The sequence below is a fragment of the Haliotis rubra genome, unplaced genomic scaffold (assembly GCF_003918875.1).
Source record: "Haliotis rubra isolate DU_JTF1 unplaced genomic scaffold, ASM391887v1 Scf1205, whole genome shotgun sequence".
Classification (NCBI taxonomy): domain Eukaryota; kingdom Metazoa; phylum Mollusca; class Gastropoda; order Lepetellida; family Haliotidae; genus Haliotis; species Haliotis rubra.
This window is the reverse complement of record NW_025765121.1, coordinates 77633-100778: the sequence shown is the minus strand read 5'-3', so window position 1 is coordinate 100778 and position 23146 is coordinate 77633. Positions and strand designations below refer to the sequence as shown.

Here is a 23146-nt window from a genome sequence, read left to right as displayed (position 1 = left end):
TACCCTGACAGGCCACTGGGATATGGCAATGTTGCAGAGTGTGTTGTAAATCTATTTTCACTCACTCACCCAGTATGAAGTATCCTGGTTCCACATGGAACTCTTCAAAGGCTTTGCGTAGCTTCCCTGAGGGGTTTCAGAATTACATCCTCAGTAATCTAACTGATATGCTTGTAGTAATGGGAGGGGTCGCCATGACAACTTGGTGATTGTATGATTGTATATCAACCAAATTAGATGCTGGTCATAGGATCCAACAGTGGTTTCTTTATACCGTTTGACATAATATACCTGGAATAGTGCTGAAACAACAAATCAGACAAAATATATGTTAGCATTTACTTTATTAGCATTGCTGAATCTCTTGCCATTGGAACAAACACCAGCACCCCATCATGTTACCATGTCGCTTGCCATATATCATGCTTCTGTCTGTGTATCTGTAGCATGGATGTTTGTAGAGAAAACATTTGTCTGATTCTAGTTGTGTATCTTGTTTATTCATGGTCAGTTCCTGGTTCAGTATGTACAGTGTGTGAACATGTTGTCATATCCGTTATGTTGGATTCCTGAAAATTGTTGTAGCATGCATGGTATTTGCAAGTTCTAAATAAGTTGTGCATGTAATCCCTTTGAAATATTTTACATGCAAGGTTTTTTTTCAAATCATTTGAAAGCATTTCATTAAAAAGTATTAAACATTGCAGTTTAAAGGAAACGATTAATATGAATTTGAACAGCAACTGGAGAAATAGCTCAAAGAAAACATAAATATAAAGGCTAAAAACATAAGTGGCAGTAAATTTATTGGAAACATATCCATCATTTACTTGTCAGCATGGGACTGTTTCTTCAGTTCTTATTGCTATATTTTGATACTTGTCAAGTCATTCCATATACAAATTTTTGATACTTGTCAAGCTGAAGGCCGGGTTCATTCCATATACAAATTCCTAGTCTGTACAAATTCCTACTTGAAAACTGACAAGGGCATTGGGGTGGAGGGTTGAACACAGTAAGTTGTATAGAGTTATGTCCCTTAGCTTCAGACCCTAGCTTCAGATCCCAAATGTGCCCAGATAAGGGCCACCCTGTCATCAAGGTGCAGCACTTGTCTGTGAACAGTTGCATCAAATGGAAATGCCTGAAACCTATGATCATGGTTTTGAAGTCCCAATTCTGCCTGACGAGTATTCCTGGTTTGTGAGCCTTGTACCTCATGCTCTTCATCTAAATGGTGAACAACTGTGACCTGACCCACATCAGGCTTACATCCAACATTTCTGTGACTGGAAATCTGGTACAGGCTAACTTGTGTATTCAAAGCAGGATCACACTGAACTCTTCTACTAGTAGTGGTGGTACATAGATACTTCAATCAAGCCAACGGTGTTTCAGAACTAAAAATCAACTAAAACTACCTAAAGTAACTCATTTATCTGTGAATTTCAGGTTTAGTGAAGATATAGCCTCCTTGGAGTGTGCCAAAGTAGAGCTCCAGGCCAAGGTAGACAACTCTGCCAAGGATCTCACCCAGAACCAGTCCCAGCTTGATTCCTACAAGAAAAAGGTGGGTGGCAGATCCTAGTGTCCCTTTGCTTCCTTCATGTTCCTGCCTCAAGTGCATTTGGCACAATCTGTAATCTAGCTGGCTATGTGTCATTGTACCAGCTATTTCCTCCATTGCTCAAGGGGCGGTGGGGTAGCCTAGTGGTTAAAGAGTTGGCTCGTCATGCCAAGACCCGGGTTCGAATCCCCACATGGGCACAATGTGTGAAGCCCATTTCTGGTGTACCCCGCCGTGATGTTGCTGGAATATTGCTAAAAGCGGCGTAAAACCAAACTCAGTCAGTCAGTCCATTGCTCAATCTATCAATTTACCAAACCCGTAAAGCTTTGGGTTATAAATGGTCTTCGGCTACCCTTGCTTGTCCCACCCCCATGAAGATCTGGGTCAGAATTAGTCATTTATCTGTAATAATGGCTTTAATCAACAAACAAAATCAGGATACCTAACAATTTTCAGGTGACTGATATACCGGGAATATTTAATAAGACATCATTCATTTAATCTACTACTGGTCTCGTTTTTAGACACAGGTAGGCGAGAACAGGTGGTCTTATATTGAGGTTAATTTTCTGCAAGAAGGGGTATGGATAGGCTAACTGTTGTTAATTGTTTCTTCACAAAGAGGGGAATAGGAAGTCCAGAGTTAAGATGTTTCCACACAAAGAGGTGAAATGGTTTGTCCGATGTTAAGATGTATCAACACAATGTAGTGTATATCTGACTTGGTAGATTGCTTGTCACGGTACTGCAGTTTTGTGGGGTTTTGCTCATGATATCAATCACTGGTTTGTCTGGCCCATTTGTTTACTTATAGTTTGCATTGATAGATTGAACATTGTTGGCTGCCATGACAAGTGTTATCTGGTTGTAATGTTCCAGGTTGGTGACCTGGAGACTGAGAATCAGTCTTTGTCAGTCTACAAGGCATCTCTGCAAAGTCTGGAGAAAGAGAGGGAGGCTGAAAGGAACCAACTTCTTGACAAAATCCACTCCCTCGAGTCTACGGTCAAGGAGAGTCAGAACAATGCCAACAACACCAACATTGGTGACACTGCTGGTGAGAGGAACTGTCAACATGGCTCATGTGTTTTTCAAGGGGACTGTATTTGACTGGGAATATTGGTCAGAGAAGGTTCTAAGAAGCCTTTGCTGGAACTGACTGAAGTGCTGATTTGTTGGTTCACATGTATGACCTTGTGGTTGTGAGTTATTGAACCCTAAGAGAGCCCTTATTATTACAGGGACCAAACACTTACGTTTAAGTTACTGGGATATGGCTGAAATAGTGTTTAGGATTGTGAAGGATCTGTTGTCAGATAAGTAAAATGTTGTTTAATGTCTTGTCACTCTATGTGAATTTACAGCTAGACGAGAGAAACACTTCTGTTAATTATAGGTTAACAGCTTTGCTTGAACATTACTTCAAGGCAGTATGCAAAGAGAGAAAATGCTGGCCCAATTAGCTCACCAGTACACAGACAACAACGATCACCAATGGTGGGCTTCTGTACTGTTTGGTACTCTGATACTTTAGTTGTGTGTTGAGTTTATCTGCGTACTTTGTTCCTGAAGATGTATTTTTAAACTTGTAGGTGATCCTTTGGTGGCTAAACTTCAGTCGGACAAGGAGGCATCTGACAAACAGGTGTGTACTCGCTTAAATATTTCCATGTTCTGGTCAGCTGGGCCTGCACGTGGATGTGTTAGGGAAATAGTCTTTAACACTTCTGATGAGCCAGTGAGCCAATGGCCTGCGTTTCAAGATGCAGTTTGATAATGGTCGTTGATGTCCCATGTAGTAAATGTCTATGGTATGTCTCCTGAGACATTTGGCTTACCTGAAGTGATGTAACTAAAATATGCGTTATACCAAAAGACGTTAAAATATGGTACTTGCTGGTCCCTGCCTGGCGCACGGCATTAATGGGTACAACAAGGACTGGTCGGCTCAGAGTCAGTATAATGTGTCTGAGTAGGGTATTCATGCTTCACTGCGGCGTGGTATCTCAGTGGGCTAGCACTATAAAAAACAGCTTCAGTCTGCTGCTAGTACAAGCAGCAGCACATACACAAACACACGCATGCACGTCGTCATATGAGCAATTTCACCTCACCTCACCTTCAAATCCGGTTTAATCCAATTTACTCACTTAATGCTTCATGAAGCAGTGAGCTAGATTTCATGAGCATCTTGACCAAGTTTTCCTGAGAGCTGAAAGCCATGTGACCTACTTCAATGAAAAAGAACTATTACAAGTGGAAACTTTCCGAAGATGCAGGTGCATATGTTGAATTATGATGAAGACTTAGTATCCTGTCTATTTTGGGTGATGGCAATGGAGCCACTTGAACTTCGAAATAAGGCTGCAATGATTCACCCAGACCTTGATTCGCTTCAATTTTCAATATTGGACTTTCAATTCGATCATTTTTGATTCGATTCTTCATGCAAGTAACATTATCAGATTTCATTTAACTCGAGGTGACTTTTTTAGTGTGAAATCCATCATCAACTTGGTGATGTCTACTAATAACAATTCTCATTTGATAGTTAGCCCGGTGTCAACCAATCACGTTTCGCCTTAGTTCAACCTTCGAAACTGCTCGAGTTGGAGTCAGAATTACGTTCTGGCTGTGTGGAAATAATTTAAACAGGTATTCAATTATCGAATCAAAATAGTGATAATAGTTATCGAAAATCAAACCTAAGGTGTCAGATTTGATTTTCGATTAATTTAACCGAATCATTGAAGCCCTACTTCGAAAAATGAAATGTGTGGGTACTACGAGTGTAGCCTAGTATTTGTTTCCTAAGCTTTGGTATGGCTGGCCACTGGAATATTGCTGAAAGCATCTCTCATGCCCTTCTTTTATATATTTCAAGATAGAACAACATCATGAGGAGTTGCTGTGGCAGACAGATAGCCTTTAAATAGTCTTACTGATCCTAGGATGTAATGGCATTGTGTGGTGTACTGATGATGGCAGCCAGTGATGCATCATGTTTCAGATCGAATTCTTGAACTCCGTGATCGTGGACATGCAGAGGAAGAACGAAGAAATGAAAGTGCGTCTCCAGGCCATGGAGGCCGGAGTCTATGATAATGGGGACGCTGTGGAGGGCATGGACATCTCGTGAGTTCAACAGCTTCATGACATCTTGAACATGGCATAACTGGGAGAGTAGCAGAGTATCTGTAGTGATCAGTCACTCTCTCAGTGGGAACTATCCCTTGAGGGTAATGGGACATTTTAAGGGGGGTAATGATTTGAAGAAATCTTGACGTATGGCAGTTGTTTATAAAATATGCCTCTTGTAGACAATTGTACTGCCTCTGTGGTGTAGTGGTTAGAGCGTCCGCCCGGAGAGGAGAAGGTCGCGGGTTCGATCCTCAACTGCATCATACCAAAAGACATTAAAATATGGTATTTGATGGTCCCTGCCTGGCTCTCGGCATTAATGGGTACAACAAAGACTGGTCGGCTCGGAGTCAGTATGATGTGTCTGAGTGGGGTATTCATGCTTCACTGCGGCATGGTATCTCAGTGAGCTAGCACTATAAAACAGCTTCAGTCTGGGCTATTACAAGCAGCTGCACATACACATACACAAGCATGCACATCGTCATATGAGCGAAATATTCTCAAGCATGACGTTAAACCCAATTTCACCTCACCTCACCTCTTGTAGACAATCACACTTACATGTTAAACTATAGTCAGAGTTACCTCCCTCTATTTTCTTATGATTTCTCATGCACTCTGCACTTCAGGTTTTTATGTTGAAGAATGGGAGGAAACTGTGACTCCTGTCATCATACTATTCCAGTACTTGTAGTGTTATCAGTGTGGCAATAATATACCAGTTGACAACATGCTCCAGTCAACACACATAACAGATGAGACCCGTGAAGATCCGGGTTAGAATTGGTCTTCAGTAACTAGAGGTGTGACGATACGGAAATGTCACGATAAGATACGTCAGATAAAGTATCACGATTATCGATACTACGATATATTGCCACAGCTCCATCAGTAACCCATGCTTGTCGTAAGAGGCGACTAATGGGATCGGGTGATCAGGCTCGCTAACTTGGTTGACACATGTTGTTGTATCCCGATTGAGTAAATCAATGCTCAATCTGTTGATCACTGTATTGTCTGGTCCAGACTTGATTATTTACAGACCGCTGCCATATAGCTGGAATATTGCTGAGTGTGGCGTTAATCAACAAACAAACATAACAGATGACAGGTAACCTGTTTAACACATGGAATGATTGTTCCTCACAGACCATCTCGTCCACGATCAGCCCCTCGTCTGTTTTGTGATATCTGCGATATGTTTGACCTCCACGACACTGATGACTGCCCCAAACAGGCCATGTCAGATAGTCCCCCACCCACGCAATACCATGGCGATAGGAAGTCAACACTCCCCTACTGTGATATCTGTGAAGGTAGGTGCTTGGACTAGATGGAATCTGAGATTTATACATCAATATGTTGGTATGTTTGATTTATACATGATATGTTGAGAAGATTGTCAGTATATACATACATAAGGAGTGTTTTCAGGGACGTTCTTAATAGAAATAAGGATTTAGTCCTCAAAATTTTAATGAGGCATTGTGTGTTTGGGATTGATAAGAATGTCCGAAGGTACAAAATGAAGTAAGAAATGGTCATCTGCCTATGTTCTGTGACAGGATTAAACTAAGTAAGCATGTTCTGATACAGGAAAAGAGACTACGTTATGAAAGTAAATGTTCTTGATCATCTTGCATGGCTACAGTAGCAAAAATGAATGCATTTAGGTTTTCTTTCTTCATGGTGACAAAGAATTTAACTTCCAGTCCACAAAAAGCAATCATTTTCAGAACAATCAGACCCATGGTGATTGATGTTAGATAAACAGTACCTGAGAATCAGTTCTGTTTCTGTTGACAACCTAATGATATTCACCTAAGCGTTTTTCACCCATTACTTAGACTGACACAATGAAGGTCCAGCCTAGTGAATGAACCATTACATAATGTTTGTAAACTTTGTAACTATGTAAAGTTACATGTAACTTGCAGTGCATTAAATGGTGCGAAAAATGAACTATCACATCATTTGCACAAGTATAAAAAATGTGTCAAAAACGTATACAGAAAACATCAACCTAACACTGGGAAGAAAAATACTTTTAGAAACCATTTCAATCTCACAGTCATTTGCATGATACTCATATATATTCTCCCTAACTATTTGGACATACACAGTTCAGTCATGGTTGTATTAACAGCTGTCATGTTCATATCTAATGCAACAGTCGTAGTGTTCCTATATTTGTGCCGACTCATTGCCTTGTGGCTATGTGCATAGTGCATTTCTCTCACTTCCTTATTAGATATCACATTTGAGCAGTTTTCCGTGATTAACATGTTTATTGCACATTAATGTTTTGCCCTTTTCAACTGCTTCAGTTTTATAAAATGTTGGATCAAAAGATAAAGTAAAAATATAACAACATGATTTGGCAGCCATGTTTTTAATGTTATGTTTTAGCCTCATAAATTTTGATTTTCAGAAAAGAAATTTAATGCATCATAACTCTTATGATAATAGTGTTAATTTGTAGTCATATCTGTAGTATATAATTCTGACAGTAAGATGCATTCAAAATTCTGTTCTGAGTGTATTTTGGGTTTGTCTAAAAACAGTTATCATGTTCATGCATTTTAAATGTAAAGTAATTCACTAGTGTACAGCAAAACAATGTTTGAAAGTAAGAAATTTCAGCAATGTTCTCATATTCTAAAGACTTCCTGAAACTGAAGTAAAAAAGTGTCTGTCTGAAGCAGTTGAATATTTTTATTTTCATTTTGCTCTCATGCTGCCCTGTGAAGCCACCCAGGTATGCTCTCATTTTGCATTGCAGTGTTTGGCCACTCAACGGAAGACTGTGACGATGAACAAACGTTTTGAAGCGTGCATTCAAGTCTTGTGGCATCAAGAAGAGATCCTGTTCCGCATCAATCTGCTCATTCCGCAATTTCATGCCGCCTCTGTGTTACTTGTTACGAGACGCAATGTTGAACGTCTCTCTTGGGCTTGTTACACCTGACAGTAGGTCTTCTTGTGATGATAAGGGTACCTGTCATTCAAACCATATACACAAAGATGGAAGCGAAATACAAATGAAGGAAGTAAGGGGTAGATGATTTCAAACATGTTTCTTTTTGGAATCAGAATAAATAACACTGTTTTATAATAGGTCAGAGGATGTGTAGATTTGATTATTATTTCAGCACGTATTGCATATGATGTCCTTGATAAGAAGATAAAGTATGTTTTGAACAAATTTATGAAAGTACACTTGAGCCTTGAGCCTTAAATCTAATGATGCATCCATGTTTCAAAGTTTCTCAGTGTCTTTTTCTGCATATGAATTCTGAAGTGTACATGAAATGTTTAGTTTTTAAAGCTTTATTGCAATTAGAAAATTTGGTTCTTGAAGAAATATCATGGGCCTAATGTTACAATGCTGAAATGATTCTAAATTTCTTCACACTGAATGTCCTCAGGCTTCCAAAACATGAAACAGTGTTAAAATATCAATATCAAGGAAAGTCTGATTTAGTATTCCAAAGATGTACTGTAAAGCATTGTCGGGCTTTATATCTTATGACAAGTAAGGTTTTTAGCCCTCTTTGCGTAAGATTTCGTGTAGTCCCAGTCATTTGTGTTTAAAGGGATTTATAAATTTTGAAACAACAGATATATTTTGGTGCTCTAAATACCAAAAAGTTTCATAGCCATGATCTTGTATATATGTAGTTCTGTGGCATTGCCACCCAAAGTGCTTCTGGCACTTCACAAGAAGACCCACTGTCATTAATGTCTGTGAATCTGATCTCAGGGATCTGTTAGCTAGCTGGGAGCAAGGCAGAATAGCATGAGTTACTGGGGCAGAAATAGTTTTATACAGTTACCATAGTACCATATCTTCTAGGACGAGGTTTCACAAATAATATTTTTGCATATTGACACTCTTTAAGGAGACCTTATGCTGTATCTATGTAAATATCAACAGTCTTTCAGTAGATTTTATCAGTAATATGTTCTGTTATATTCTAAATTGTTTTACTTTAAGGGAAGAATATGGTGTAATGTAATTGTTTAATATCATGCATGGATGGTATAACATATATTGTTTCTAGAAGTATAACATGTACACATTGTATATATACCACATCCATGAACCATATATATATATATATCTTTAAACTTGATATACATACAGGACATACAGTGTATATAAGCCAGATGTATTTTAATACAAAAAATATTTTTACAGCCTAGTAACTCATGCTATTATTGTTTGACCAAAGTGAGAAGATCAAATTGTTTACTGAATGGCCTTGATATTGTCATATATTGTGGACAAATAGTTTCTGAGTGAAATAGTTGGGCATCAAGTGAATTCATTTGATCTAAGTAGTATAAATTCTTGAGAACATAACAAATGACAGTTGGAATGTGTAAATGTATCAAAAGAATGTCATGGTTCAGAAAATAAACTCTCCACATTACATAAAATGCTCCACATAGATTGATTCTTTGGTCAAACAATTAGAACCCGCCAGTCAGTTTGTTAAAGGCACATTGCTGGATGGTTGCAAGGCTGCTAAGCCAGTTTGTTGTTTGTACTTGTTGGTGACTGGCAAGTCCATCATCATTCCCTATCAGTGATACTGACACTCTCATTTGTGATTGACACCTGTCATTGCATGACTCCACCACCCAATGCTCATCGTGTCATTACTGACACACTGGCATGGATTATTTTCTTCTGTGCATCTAGTAACTTCACATTATACCTTTTAGGGATTAAGTTTGTGTCAATACAAAATAAATAATTATTGCCTGGTCTTACGGGCATATATGGTCGTATGTAGCATACTATATCAAAATATGATAGGCAAATGGTTCTAAATCTTTCTAAGTGAAAGAACTGGAATAAAAGGATTAAACTTGGATTATGGATTTGTATATTCACACAATATAAGCAAATAGTTATGATTTCTTATGAAAGTAGGCATCTCCTGTCCTGGAAACTTGCTGGTGTGCCAGTAAATATGCAATTGAGGCTTATGTCCTAATGTTTGTGCCAGCTTGCCATTCTGTGCTGTACTGCAAGAATTCTCAATACTCAAATACTTTGTGCAAAATACACAAGACAATGTCAGCAGTGGTTTCTGTTTATTTTCATTGCAGTGTGATCTTCTCTCAGCTAAACAGTGTTACCATGCTTTTTAAGGCAAGCATGTTAATATGGTACTAATTAACGCAAGTGGTACAATAAGAAATATGTCCTCGGTCAAAACTGAGACTCGATGCTTGGAATAAAGATATGATACCAAAACTGAAAGGACTTACTGATCTCAAGGTAGAAGTTTTAATGTAAGTCACGGTTTAATTTATTGTCATATTTCACCATATTCACCAAACATGTCAATGAAACCATTCTTCAAGAATAGAGGAATCATTTTGAGGTGCTATGGTGTGTCCTACATGATAGAATTAGATACTGGTGCATCATTACAGGGAAAATGTATAGATGACTAGTGTTCAGTTTGCAATATCCTCCTTGAAGTGAAAAGCTTGCTTAAATTTGGTTCGGCTGTCTTGCTTCAATCAGAATGCATTAAATATCAGATGTTGAAATAAAACCTGAAAATAGGAAGCAATAGTGCTACATACTGAACATGTTATAATCAATACAGTTATGATGATGTGTTTTATAGGGCATGTTCAAGTGGAAGGTATTTTTGTTTCGAAAACGTGTTCTTTTATCAAAACATCTTCTGAGTGATCTTTTTCTGAAAGAAAATCCACTTGAGCATTGTCAGTCATACATATGAATCACATGGTATCCTTCCCTTTTCAGACTGCTTAACTGTTGTCGTTACATGTCTTTAACAGACAGTCTTTCCCATACATGATGAATGTATGGTTGTAATCAAAGGACCATATAGTGAAGCAAATGACACATTTCAACATTTCTACAGCAAACGCAATTTTGAAGTTGTACGTTTTGATTGAAGCATTGCAGTGGAAACCGATATAGTAATATGCTTTTGTGTCAGGTCTGTTTCCATTTTGTATAGGGGTGTGATGGGTAGATCTCTAACACAGTAGTCTTGTATCATTGTAGATTAATATTAACATTATCATTTGTACATGGATTCATATATGGAGGAGCTTGTATGATCAAGACACAATACGTTGCACTACACACCACTCAGGATACACGGAAATAGTTCTGAAGGGGACATTCTCCATCATTAGCTGGTGCCCATTATCGTTCTAACTACATGTATCTTGTAATCTGTGTGCTGAAACAGTGAGACATTGTCCAGAGTTAAAAAGTTAATCCTAAACTGATAATTCATCTGGTTATGAGTCAGCACACAAACAAGAGGGTTTTCAGTCTAGGTTACAGGAAGTGTCATTAATAATTGTCTGATGTTTAGTCCCTCTTCAAGTGAAGGCTTAAACATTGGATTCAGTTTTAAGTTAAAATTTTAAGAAATCCTCATGTTTTTTTCATGTGTCATATATGATTATCATTTCAGTAACTGACACATGAATCTTACAGAAGAGGCAGGTGATTAGAGGATGTAAAATCGAAAACATTGGTGTTCTGTAACTGATATTTGAGTCTGACAAGTAGTACCTGATATATTTTTGATCAGTTCTGTTTTCAATTCTGAAGATTTACCAAAGGAGATCCTGAGTGGAGTTGAAAGTGGCAGAGTGGGCTTTTATATACTGTATAAACTGTATAGAGAGTGAGTGTATTGGAGTGTAGTGCTGTAGTTGTAGTCCACATATATCCTGGAATACACAACATGACAAGTAAACATCCATCTACAGGTAATACTATTACATGTCCCAAAATACTGCCTGGTGTTTTCCATAGCATTTACATAACAGGAAACATCTGCTGTCATCTGGTAGTAGATAACCAGAAAATCTAGACACTGGATTTGGGTTTAGGAATTTTGTTTCCAGTCAATGAGATTGAAACGTGTGGGTGTTAGTGTTTCATGTATTTCTTAGTGATATCAAGTGATTTTACATCAGCTTCAGCCCACTGAAACTTTCAGTGATCAGCTGATGCCTCGTTCTCTGAATGGTGGCCTTATGTAGACCATATGGTGTATGTTAGCACAACATTTGTGAAGTAGACATTGCTAGTACAACTACATATGCTTTCTGGTGTCATGTACTCTTAACGGCCCTATTTCCTTGCAATATTCTGAACTTTATACATGATATCTGATTGGAAATTCTATGTGCCTATTAACCAATTAAATATGAGTTTATTTTGAACTTTTAGGTTTTAGTTAATTTCATTTATTTGTTAAAATCAGATAAATCTTTGTTTTCCTTCTTATATGTTTCCCGTCCGACTTTTGTCTTTGTTTCACTCTCTGCTCCTAAGGCCAGAGCTACAACTGTCATGAAAAGTTAGAGTCCCCCAACCATTAAATGTAATGTTTGTGACACAGCATGAATAAGTGACTTTCATTTTCCAGAAGCGGCTTAGAAAGTAAAATCGGTCAACCTATTCGTAGTTTCTAGACATATTCCTGTGAAGATTGTTTGGTATAAGGTCAATAGTATTGCTATTGTGTACATATATGTAGAGTGCTGATTTACAAATGCAAGTGCTATTCTATGTTATTGTTTGAACAGTTCCCCAGCATTTGTGTTATTCTGTTGCCAGGACAACTGCAGCACATGTATGTAGCATTATAATACAACTTGTATGAAACAATGCTAGAAACAGATTATATGCTTAATTATATTTCTTTCAAAACCTAAAAGGCTATTTAATATCAATTTATCTTTCAACTATTAAGAAATCCTTGAAATTATCACATTTTAATAACTGAATAATTATTTAACTTCATATCTTGAAATGTTAATTTGTTTCAACTTGGAGACAAAATCAAATATGTGCACATGTAAATACTTTCCTTTTAATATCATTTGTAAATTACCTTTTCATTGTTCTAAATTTATTTTTACATTATGCACAAAGAAAAGTACAAACTGGATTGTAAATAACTAAATGAACATGTTTTAAATGTCCAATATTGTCAATTGTATCATGAAACATCTCTCTGTTGATTCATCTGTAAGGTACTCCCAATATATACGCTGATATAAGTATTCCCCGATTTTAGCAGTTTGATCGACTACTGTTAGATGTGATACTGGTTTGTAGAATTGCAAATTTGCCATTCCACTGAACTTCTTCAAAGCTTCAAGTCTGTAAATAGCTCTAATGAACTGGTTTGTATGCATGTCTGCCTCTGTAATAAATACTTTTATACCTGCTAAATGATGTTTTAGTTTTTCAGCAGTTTCATTTTATCTTGAATATTGTGCCTATCCTGAACAAAACATTAAGTTCTTAGATACATCACGAAATTCACACCCGTACAGTATTAGAAATCTAGAATTGGGTTCACATCCGCTTTACTACTGATGTATGCATTTTTATGCCAAATCCTAAATGAATTATCGAAAATGATTCACGTCCTAACAGAGAGCAGGTCAAAATGACCTCATATTGGAATGACCTCAAATAGTAAATTCAGAACGGCAATACAGAAACAAAAAGGGTCTGAACAAAAAGCATGAAACACACATTTAATGTTTGAATGTGAAAAGCACATGTTGATCGTTATCTAACATGTGCCCATCAATATAATAAATGAACACGAAAATCAACTTCGAGGCATCGTGGTTATGTAGGAAACAGGAATGACAGCAATGTAGGCGAAGTTGGCAGACTTTTTATGTTCATCGAAACAGTATCTATTTGGAGCGGTCCGCATCTGACGTGACATCAACAAGAAAGCCATATTCGGTTGGTGCATCTTCGAAATCGATACCAAACTGCCACATCAACAGCTGGGGCAGTTCTTGGTCCAAACCAATTAGTGGAAGAGCCCAAGTCGATCCGTTGAGGGAGCACAACATTCCAGTGATATGCCCAGTTTCGTCGTAACGTCGCTGTCAGGCACGACTCCGCTTACGTGAACAACGTCTGAGGTTCAGAAGACAAGACTTGGATAGTATACTGTTCACATAAGAGTTTAGGATTCATATGGTCCTCAGACGGGTGTGTTACTCAACGTTGTCGGTTTGGGGTTGGAAGTGTAATGGTATGGCAACTCAAGTCTTGGGGAAATGACATATCGTTGTAGATTGCAACTTGGGAGAATTTCGTTCGAGATCATGTTCGACCCTTTGTGCAAATGCGGGAACGTTACGTCACGCTGCAGCAGGGCAACCCTTCCCACCTATTGCACGTTTTATAACCGACATTTTGAGGCAGCATAACATACAATAACGCAAGCTGATGTTTTACCATTCTTTTGTCTGTTTTCAATCAGTCTGTGTCTTGAATGCACCACCGCACCTCGCCTGTATCAAAGCAAATAGTAGTCACACCGACACTGACCTTTTTAGAAATCTTGTTATAATTTTGAAATAATCACAAGTTAAATAACCAAATGTTAAATGCTAGGTTGCCATGTTCAACAATATAACCTTTACACTTTTCTATATAAAGTACAGTTACTTTTCCCGTTATCAGTTAACAAGAAATAGCAGTGACATTGTCTATGGGTAAGTGAAATATGTACTCTTAACTGTTAACGCATCACTATTGATCCCATAGTCCTCTGATACCAACTCGTAGGGACTGCAGCTTAGGATCTCGTTTCCTGACGACAGGACTGATATGTAATAGGGGGACCAGGAGTGAACTCTGTACGATATTTTTACGACGGCAACTGACCCGTGTGTATGAAGTATTGATCCTGAGTTAAGTCCGCCGTGATCTACTAGTATTACTGGCCTCGGTATTGCGCAGCCGTACACCGAATCCCATGCTAAAGACACCTGAAACTCAATGCAGTGTAAATTATTTCACTTTCAATTACAGGTTAAATTACTAGGTGTGAACATCTGCCTATGTCTCTTACAAGATGTTATGTTGCAGAATATTTGTGATATTTCCTGAACTTGACTAGTTTATTATATATATGCATTCTGGCATTCATCGGTAAAGTTTACTGATGACAATTTGATAGACTAACGCTTAGTCTCTGAATACGTATAATTTTCCTATTAAATTGAAAGGAGCCCAGTGAGATGGGAGATTCAGAAGTGAGTTAGTTTTCTTGCAAATAATAACAGACCTTTAACTTGGGGAAATCTTGACTTGCTTCATTTAGGGATTTAGCACTGCTAAGGGGTTGGCAGAAGGGAAAATAATGCGATTCAGGGACTGAGAGACAGACTAACAAAATGGAAGCTCTCCTACTTAAATAAATGAAACTGTCCGCGCTTTGACATTACTGATTAAATATTCATATAACGTAAACCAAATCAGAATATATGGTGTATCTTATTCCTCCTAAGGTCCACTTCTAGGTTTAGGTTTAGCAGAACATCAATAGTGTTGTTTGGGGGCGGTGGGGTAGCCTAGTGGTTAAAGCGTTCGCTCGTCACGTCGAAGCCCCGGGTTCGATTTCCCACATGGGTACAATATGTGAAGCCCATTTCTGGTGTCCCCTGCCGTGATATTGCCGGAATATTGCTAAAAGCTTCGTTATAACCATGCTCACTCATTCAATAGTGTTGTTTAAACATACTTTCGTTGTCTGAAATAACATAGGGCTGTTCCAAAAGGTCGACGGATTGAGTTTAATAGCTAGCCTGTCACTGAGATGAGCGGAAACACAGGTTTAGATTGTGTGTAACCTAATTGTGACAATTGCTGTGCTACCAGTGTACAGCTGATGATTCATTGTGAAGGTCAGCGTGAACATGTGAAATGTTTGCATGATGATACTGTTTGACCTATCATGTAGCGATCTGATGCTCTGGGATTCTCTTTGGACGTACGTCCATGATCTCAAGAGACAGAGGTATTTCAGGTAATAACATAGTGATGCTGGAGATTCAGTGATGCTGGTGAATATGATGCAGATGTTCACATTACTGATCAACATGTACACATGATGACAAATGTCACAGTTGGAAATTGATGGTCAGATGCGGTTATCCCGACGTTGTTAGGTGTTGTTAATAACTCGAACAGGTGTCTTGTCCAGAGACAGGCCACCGTCATATCACTGGAATATTGTTAAACAACATATAAACATTTATTACCCATATGGTGAAAAATAACAGTGTCACATAATATGTACACACATGCACATATCACTTTTGCCCAGCAACCATTGTTTGTGTATTTCGTCGCCTGTGACGTCATTTAACAATTGAACGTGACGCCAATGAAGAGAGCCGTCACACTTGCTCACCGTGGTTTACTGCACAAATGTACATGAATAAAATGGGTAATAAAGAAATTATTACACTCGACCAAGTGTGCCATATGAGTTATACGAAACTGGTACAAAATTATGTATTCCCCTCTCTCTCGCTCGGGCAATACAAACTTTCACACTCGTTTCGTATAAGTCGTATGGCACACTTGCTCTTGTAATAATCTCTATATAATCAAAACAAATAATGTGACGAAGTTACTCCTTGAGCTAAATATGTATGATAAGGTTAAAATGGATAACCAATATAATCTCCTTAATCCGGACTCCCTGCCATCCGGACGACTGCTTTCTGCAAGGTGAGGGAAGTAAAGCTAAAGGTTATTACATCATGCCCATGCACCGTTGATAAGATCGATCGATTAGCCGAGTTTCACTGAATAATAAATATGCGACAGTGACTGTAATCAATATGAAGTGCTTCAAACACCACGTGACTTAGTGTGCACAAGAATGGAGACCTACAATAAACCAGTTTGAAACGTAAAGGTGCAACAGTTCATCCTGGTGTAGACATTTGACGATATGTCGTTATCAGGAACCGAACCTACGGGCGGGGACATTCTCACATATGCAGTAGTAGCGGTGGTGTTGTGAGTTATTGATGTTGTGTGGCCTGCAGACCCAGGTGCGGCAGATGTGCGACGTATGCTATAGGCGTGTGTAGTTGCTGCTATACACAGTGAAAGGGACAGATGCTACCAGGGTAAGGTCAAGATGACCCTGGCGACTGCTGTCATCCATATTGTTACTCTAATATGGGTCGCTTATTGAATCGTTGATTATCGTTTGTGAGCATATTTTGCATTTACCGATACTCAAATGGTAGCGAGATAAACGACAGTATATGTTTGGGAGTATTAGCTGCGTCTGCGATGGTAAATAGATCTAGACGTCTCAACACATCGAGTTCTCTGTTCTGTTGACAGATGACGTTCGTCAGGTGGAGGGAATGTCATCACCCGAGACCTTTGAAAGTCCCCGTATGTCGCTACTTCCGGGCGTGATAGAAGAGGATGTTGGGACTCTGCGGAAATGGAAAGGTGAGATTATTAACCACTGGACTGCCTGAGTGAATGCTGGTTTACGCCGCAGTATTCAAGCGAGTTCACTCCAGCTTGTAAACACTGCGTCCAGGCTAGGTACAGGTAGCTTGTGCGATGAACAACCCGGAACTAAGAATGAATTATTTCTATCACGATGTTGATTTAATGACCTGACCTGTTTTCAACGTATTCTACTGAGGATTGAAGTATACATCTAAACCATGTATTGACAAACGATAAATAGTATAAATAGTAGAGATAATTGACCCAACGAGCCACGCTATACAAAGCTGGCATTGTAACCCTTCAGCATCTGTCGAAAACAGGTGTAATTGTGAGACTGCCAGAATGGTAGTGGTAGTGGTAGTGAAATTTCCCTGTACATTCGAAGCTAACAAGTTTACCTAGTTATCTCAGTAGGAAATTTGACACAACTGTTTTATGCTATACACTGGGCTTCTATATTTCGAAATTAGGAAACATACTTAGCAGCACACAACTTTCTGTCAATATTCGAAAGTGATATAATACAAAACAGCACCTTCAGAGCTAACAGATTAAACGAACTTAATGGTGTAATGAACTTATACTCAACATACTTATGTTATTCGCTGAGAATGCATTACCACATCGAAAACTATCATCCTTCTTCATCGAAAGTGTAGTTATGAAAGCATGCAGAACTCGACCGTCTGTAAACAGCTTAAACTAAGGAGAAGATGACGTGCCTTGGGGGCTAAACTACTGACTGAGCAAATGAATGTGCGGTGATCAATCAGCTGATCAATCGGGTTCGACATGTAATCATTTAACCGTTACACATCTTGTATAAAGTAAAACTCAAATGGAACATGGAAATAACAGAATAATTATTATGAAACACAACATCTGCGTTCATTGAAAAGGTGGAAAATGAAGTGAGAATCGCGAAAAATGAAACGAAAACATAAATTGTAAATAATAATAATAATAATACTGGAAATTTATATAGCGCTAAATCCAAACACTAAGTGGGTGCTCAAAGGAAAATATAATCAGAAATTATTTTCACCGCTTCCTAGTTAAGGAATTACTTTAGGTTTTGGTTTATCCGTATACATTTAGGTTTTATTTAAACACTTTGCTGTGTTTCATGTGATAGTATATGAATATTTGATTTTGAAGATACACACTTCCTAAGTTAATATTTTTTTGGTTTTGTACCATATATCTAGTTATGTCCTGAAGCACCGTCTAAAAACGTTTAGAAATCCAACAGAAAACGTTTAAAACGGTGACAGTGAGAAAATATCTTTTGTGGGATACTTATGGATCTACTTACGAGTTAATTGCTCACAATAGGGAAGGTAAATTATGAAGCTTTCTCTCAAAATCTCTTTTATAAACTAGTCAAAGTCAAAGAACATTTATAGTTCATTTAGGGTTACTGGATTGAAGATTGTTTCGAATGTGTTGTCAATCTATTCATTACAATTTTAAGTGATGCCTTACCTCTGGGGTATTCTAGTAGTCAATTAGTCGAAATCGGTACAAATCGTCGTCTTTAACCTCCCATGTCCATTTCTATTCTGTCACAGAGGGATCGAAATCCACTACAGTGAGCAGGGTGTCTACTAGGATGCACAGCTCAGGACACAGAAGTGATGGGACAAGGCAAACCGCCATGGTTAAGTCAAGGAAGAAGGAAACGCGGCGCTACAAAGAACCATCTGATATAGACTCTGTTGAATGCAATGCTAAAATATCTGAAATCGCAAAGATGAGGTCAAAACTTGCAGATGAAGTCGGGTGTGATGAAGACGAGCTGGGAGACTGGCTGGAACTGAGCAAGCATGCCAGGAAGCTTCAGCAGGCGATACATACTGCTGATGTGGAGATTCAGAAGCAATCTGGACTTATTGATGAAAAGGGGATTGAAACTGAGCAGGAAAAGAATAATGAAGGTGAATTTAAATCTCAGCCTAAGTCATGGTCGAGTGAGCCACACGTTAGCGAACAGATCAGTGAGAAAGCATCAGTGGTAGATGTAAATCAACAAAATATGTCTGACACACAAGACACGGGACTTGGAGTTGATGCCAATCTGGGGATGGACGGACCTTCTATGGCAAAGGCCAGACATCTACAACAACTTAAATCTAGAGCAGATAAACTTCCGGAATTGTCTGAATATGATAATGAAGAGTGCGATGCAGAAGTTGCGAGTATGGATCTTGAGAAGTGCGAGGAGTTTGAGAACAGGCTGGTTGGGTTGACGGACGAAGAAGAGGAACTGAGGATGTTTGAAGAACTAGAGGCAAGGCTTGAGCAGGTGAGTAAGTGAGTTGGTGAGTTAATATTTATCGTCACATCGGCAGTATTTCAGCCATATCGTGACGGGAACAATTAATCATCAGTAAAGATCAATAATGTTAAAACTATAAAACTGGTTACGATGAACAGTAAAACTACTAGTGTATCACAGATAGAGATATAAAACTATCATGTAACTAAATACTTATACTATTATGCAGGACAATACAATATAAAAACGGGCTATAGATCACTAGCAACTGAAGGTAGATCACCATACTAGGGACCATGGGGACTTACAGTGCCTTTGCTACCTGCATGGACCCTATTTGGATTTACACCATCCTTTCAGCCGCTGGGGATTGCAGGAAAATTTTGAAAGAACAAAATAATACGTTTAAGAATCTGGTAAGCTTAAATTCAACTTTGAAAGTTTTGGGACTTACGTACCCTCTCAGGAGGACAATAATTTTACGATACTTTAACCCTCTTTGAGGGTACTACCACTAACAATCGCAGTTGCTAATTTATACTACCATGTTTAACATACCATTTATCTATTTACAAAACGCAGCCACATAGCTGGAATATTGCAGAGTGCAGCGTAAAACTAACCTCACTCACTCTTTAAAAAACATAATATTCAAAATGTATCTAATAATTCTATTTCCTTTAAAATTCCTTGAGCAGGATGAAAAGCAGGACGACAAACCGGAGAAAGGTGAGTCAGACGTTCCTGACAGCCATGACAACAATCTGACACGGAATAAGGGTGGATCAGACGCCAGACAAAAGCAGAGTTTCAATATAAAAAATGCATCCGATGTCAGTGGTGAAGTTGAAGATTTTGTTACTTCACAAAATGCAGATAAAGCAAAGGCTGGGACAAACACTGAAACAGCAACCATTGTTGAGGAGGTATCTGAAACTGTAGATGATTCTGAAGGTTCACCAGAACATTCACATATGGAGAATAACCCTGCATGTCAGTCCTCAGAAGGTTTACAGATTGGCGACATTTCAGAGAGCAGTGTGACCGATACTGAAGATAGGAGTCTCCTTCATACTAAAATGCACAGTGCAAATGCATCTGCAATAGTTAAGGATGACAACTTGTTGCAGAATGTTGTTGAGGATGAACAAAACAAAACTGAAGTCGGTGATGCAAATGATGCGAACCTAGCAACAGGAGTTGGCAGTGAAGCAGAATCTCCTGATGAGGTATCCGTGGATAGTAGTACGAAAGAAGTCAAAGATGCATTCAAAGATATAACTGGTGAGGAAGGTGGTGAGGATGTACAGGAAAGTTTGTCACGGATGGACAATTCCGTTTGTCAGTCTCCAGAGGACGTACCGTCTGTCGAGACTGAGAGACCGCTGTCATGTGATGAACACATAGGAACCACATCCTCTTCCTTACGTCCATCACCGTCCAGTGCAGTCGACGCAGAACAAAACGATCTTCCTCCAGATCACAATAGTCAGAGCGCATCTGACAAGTCAAGCTCTGAGAGACATAAGCACGAGAGCTCCACGGTGCTTGGTGAAGGCGCGATGAATGCAACGGCTGCTCCCATTTGTACACTGGGTGACCACGGTCCCAGTACTGTAGAACATGTAACTGCACATCCTTGTGGTAATGATGGCACTAATGTTGATAATCCTAGTGCGGGATGGTTGCAGTATGATCAGCAGTCATTAGATGAGGAATATGAAGATGCTGAAATCGACCGACCTGTCTTAACAAAGCAATCACATTTCATGCTAGATTTAATACCTTCTTCTGAAGCCGGTACGGATGTTGACGCGCCAGCAATGGTTGGTATTGAACACACAGATGAACCGTCGACAACAGATGAATTTGAGACACCCCCTAGCGGAATGTCACCTTGCGTGACGCCCCCGAGAGCTTTCTCACCTTGTGCAGCTCCGCCTCGCCGCATGTCCACACCGGAAGCTGATGATGTAGTGAAAAGGAGATCACCAAAAGGAAGAGTCTCACCATCTAAGCGTTTTAGTGAAGGTGCAAACAAACAAAATAAGCCAGCAAATGTAAGTCAAAAGACAGATTCGTGTGTTGTGTCCTAGTGTTTTTAAATACAAAGGGCAAACCTATCTTATCTGGTCATTGGTCATCGTCCACAAGAGGTGCAAATAGTCAGCTTAATGTGGAGGACTACCTCATGTATTCATGCCAACGAGTTATAGTTGCACTGTAGTTTGTGGGAGTCCTGGGTGCGTCATTTAGAGATGTGTTCTAAGATGGGAATTAATCGGCAGTGACACACACAGACGCACACGCACGCACTCTCGCACGCACTCAAATAGAACAAGAGTAAAATAGCACACTCAGAAACATTAACTGACTGACTGACTGAGTTTGGTTTTACGCCGTTTTTAGCAATATTCCAGCAACATCACAGCGGGGACACCAGAAATGGGCTTCACACATTGTACCCATGTGGGGATTCGAACCCGGGTCTATGGCGTGACGAGCCAACCCTTTAACCACTAGGCTACCACACCGCCCCAGAAACATTAACAACCAACAAACACGAAAGCACAAATCCGTTGTAGAAGTGCATAAACTTGAAGGTGACATCCAAGCTCATCTCACCTTCACATACACACGATCTGTTCGTGCTGGTGATCGTTTGATACCGTGTTTATACAACTGTTGTTTTTGCTTTAACATTTGGTATAATTGTCGCTCAAATTACGCTATATCACTGTTAATGTACAAAAGAATTCTAATTCTGTTTGACCTCTCGCACATTCGACTGTCTTGTTTTCTCTTGGGCAGTAGTCCTCCATTCACAACAAAGTTTCTTCCCGGAATCTCTCTTAAAACACAATATTTGTGTTTCGTTTTTGTTCCTAATTTCTTGTTGCAATGTATAAAGTGGCGATTGCTGTGACGGTTTTTTATGGTGCCGGACTTGTATGTATTTTAAAGTGCAATATTCACATTCTATTGTAATATTTCTTCAAAGAGATTCCTTGTATAATCCCTTAAGCACAAATTGTTGTAATATACGTGTGGTGCGGACATGCTTGTCACCAATATGTAAAGCTCAAACTGTTGTCTTATGTTTCTGATGCTAATGTTGGTTGTTCAGTGCCTGGAGCACAAATGATTTTCATGTGTTTCTGATGCTAATTTTGGTTGTTCAATTCCCAAAGCACAAATGGTTTTCATATGTTTCTGATGCTAATTTTGGTTGTTCAATGCCTAAAGCACAAATGGTTTTCATATGTTCTAATGTACAAATGCTAAATGCACAAACTGTTTTGTTGTGATGAGCCCGAAAGTTCACTCTAAATGGAGGCTTTTTCGAGACAAATACGTAGTAGACAGATATTGATATTTGCAAGGTGTATTGTATGCTGCCGAAACCTATCCAGTGCAGATATATTGATGTTTGGGGGATGTAAGCCACCACGCTGTATAGAAATGCGTTATTATGTATATTGCAATACGAAGCCTATTAATGTAGGTTTATGAGACCACATCAATAAAGTTCATTGCAGAATGTGAAGCATTTTTTGTTGTCTGTATGATCATATCGTCTAGTACAAGGCAGAGCTTTAAGTTTACATTTACTTACAACATTGCCACAGGAACATGCACAAATGTGTGACGACAAATGACTGTGTTTGGAGAGGTGTCAACTGTTTGAAGGTAAAGTTTCCCATTAAAATGACCTCAGTGTACATTTGTTTTTGTGTCATGTTGTATTTGATACGTCCACACATTTAGTTTTAGCAGTAGACAAGTTAACTGGTTTGTTCCCACAGAACTTGATTGGGTT

General features: G+C 38.9%; 1 protein-coding gene across 2 annotated transcripts in view; it reads left to right on the top strand.

Annotated features, from left to right (window-relative positions):
* The window catches only part of LOC124264353 (CAP-Gly domain-containing linker protein 1-like), a 133174-nt gene extending 110996 nt beyond the window's left edge, over positions 1–22178 (top strand). For both annotated transcript variants that reach the window (XM_046699111.1, XM_046699117.1), the window contains 8 exons: positions 1453–1570; positions 2450–2627; positions 3163–3215; positions 4581–4705; positions 5864–6030; positions 16926–17039; positions 18620–19353; positions 20025–22178. In XM_046699111.1, the coding sequence (XP_046555067.1) occupies positions 1453–1570; positions 2450–2627; positions 3163–3215; positions 4581–4705; positions 5864–6030; positions 16926–17039; positions 18620–19353; positions 20025–21422 (2887 nt within the window). In that variant the 3' untranslated portion in view covers positions 21423–22178. The remainder of the gene's footprint in view (positions 1–1452; positions 1571–2449; positions 2628–3162; positions 3216–4580; positions 4706–5863; positions 6031–16925; positions 17040–18619; positions 19354–20024) is intronic.
* The last annotated feature ends 968 nt before the right edge of the window (positions 22179–23146 follow it).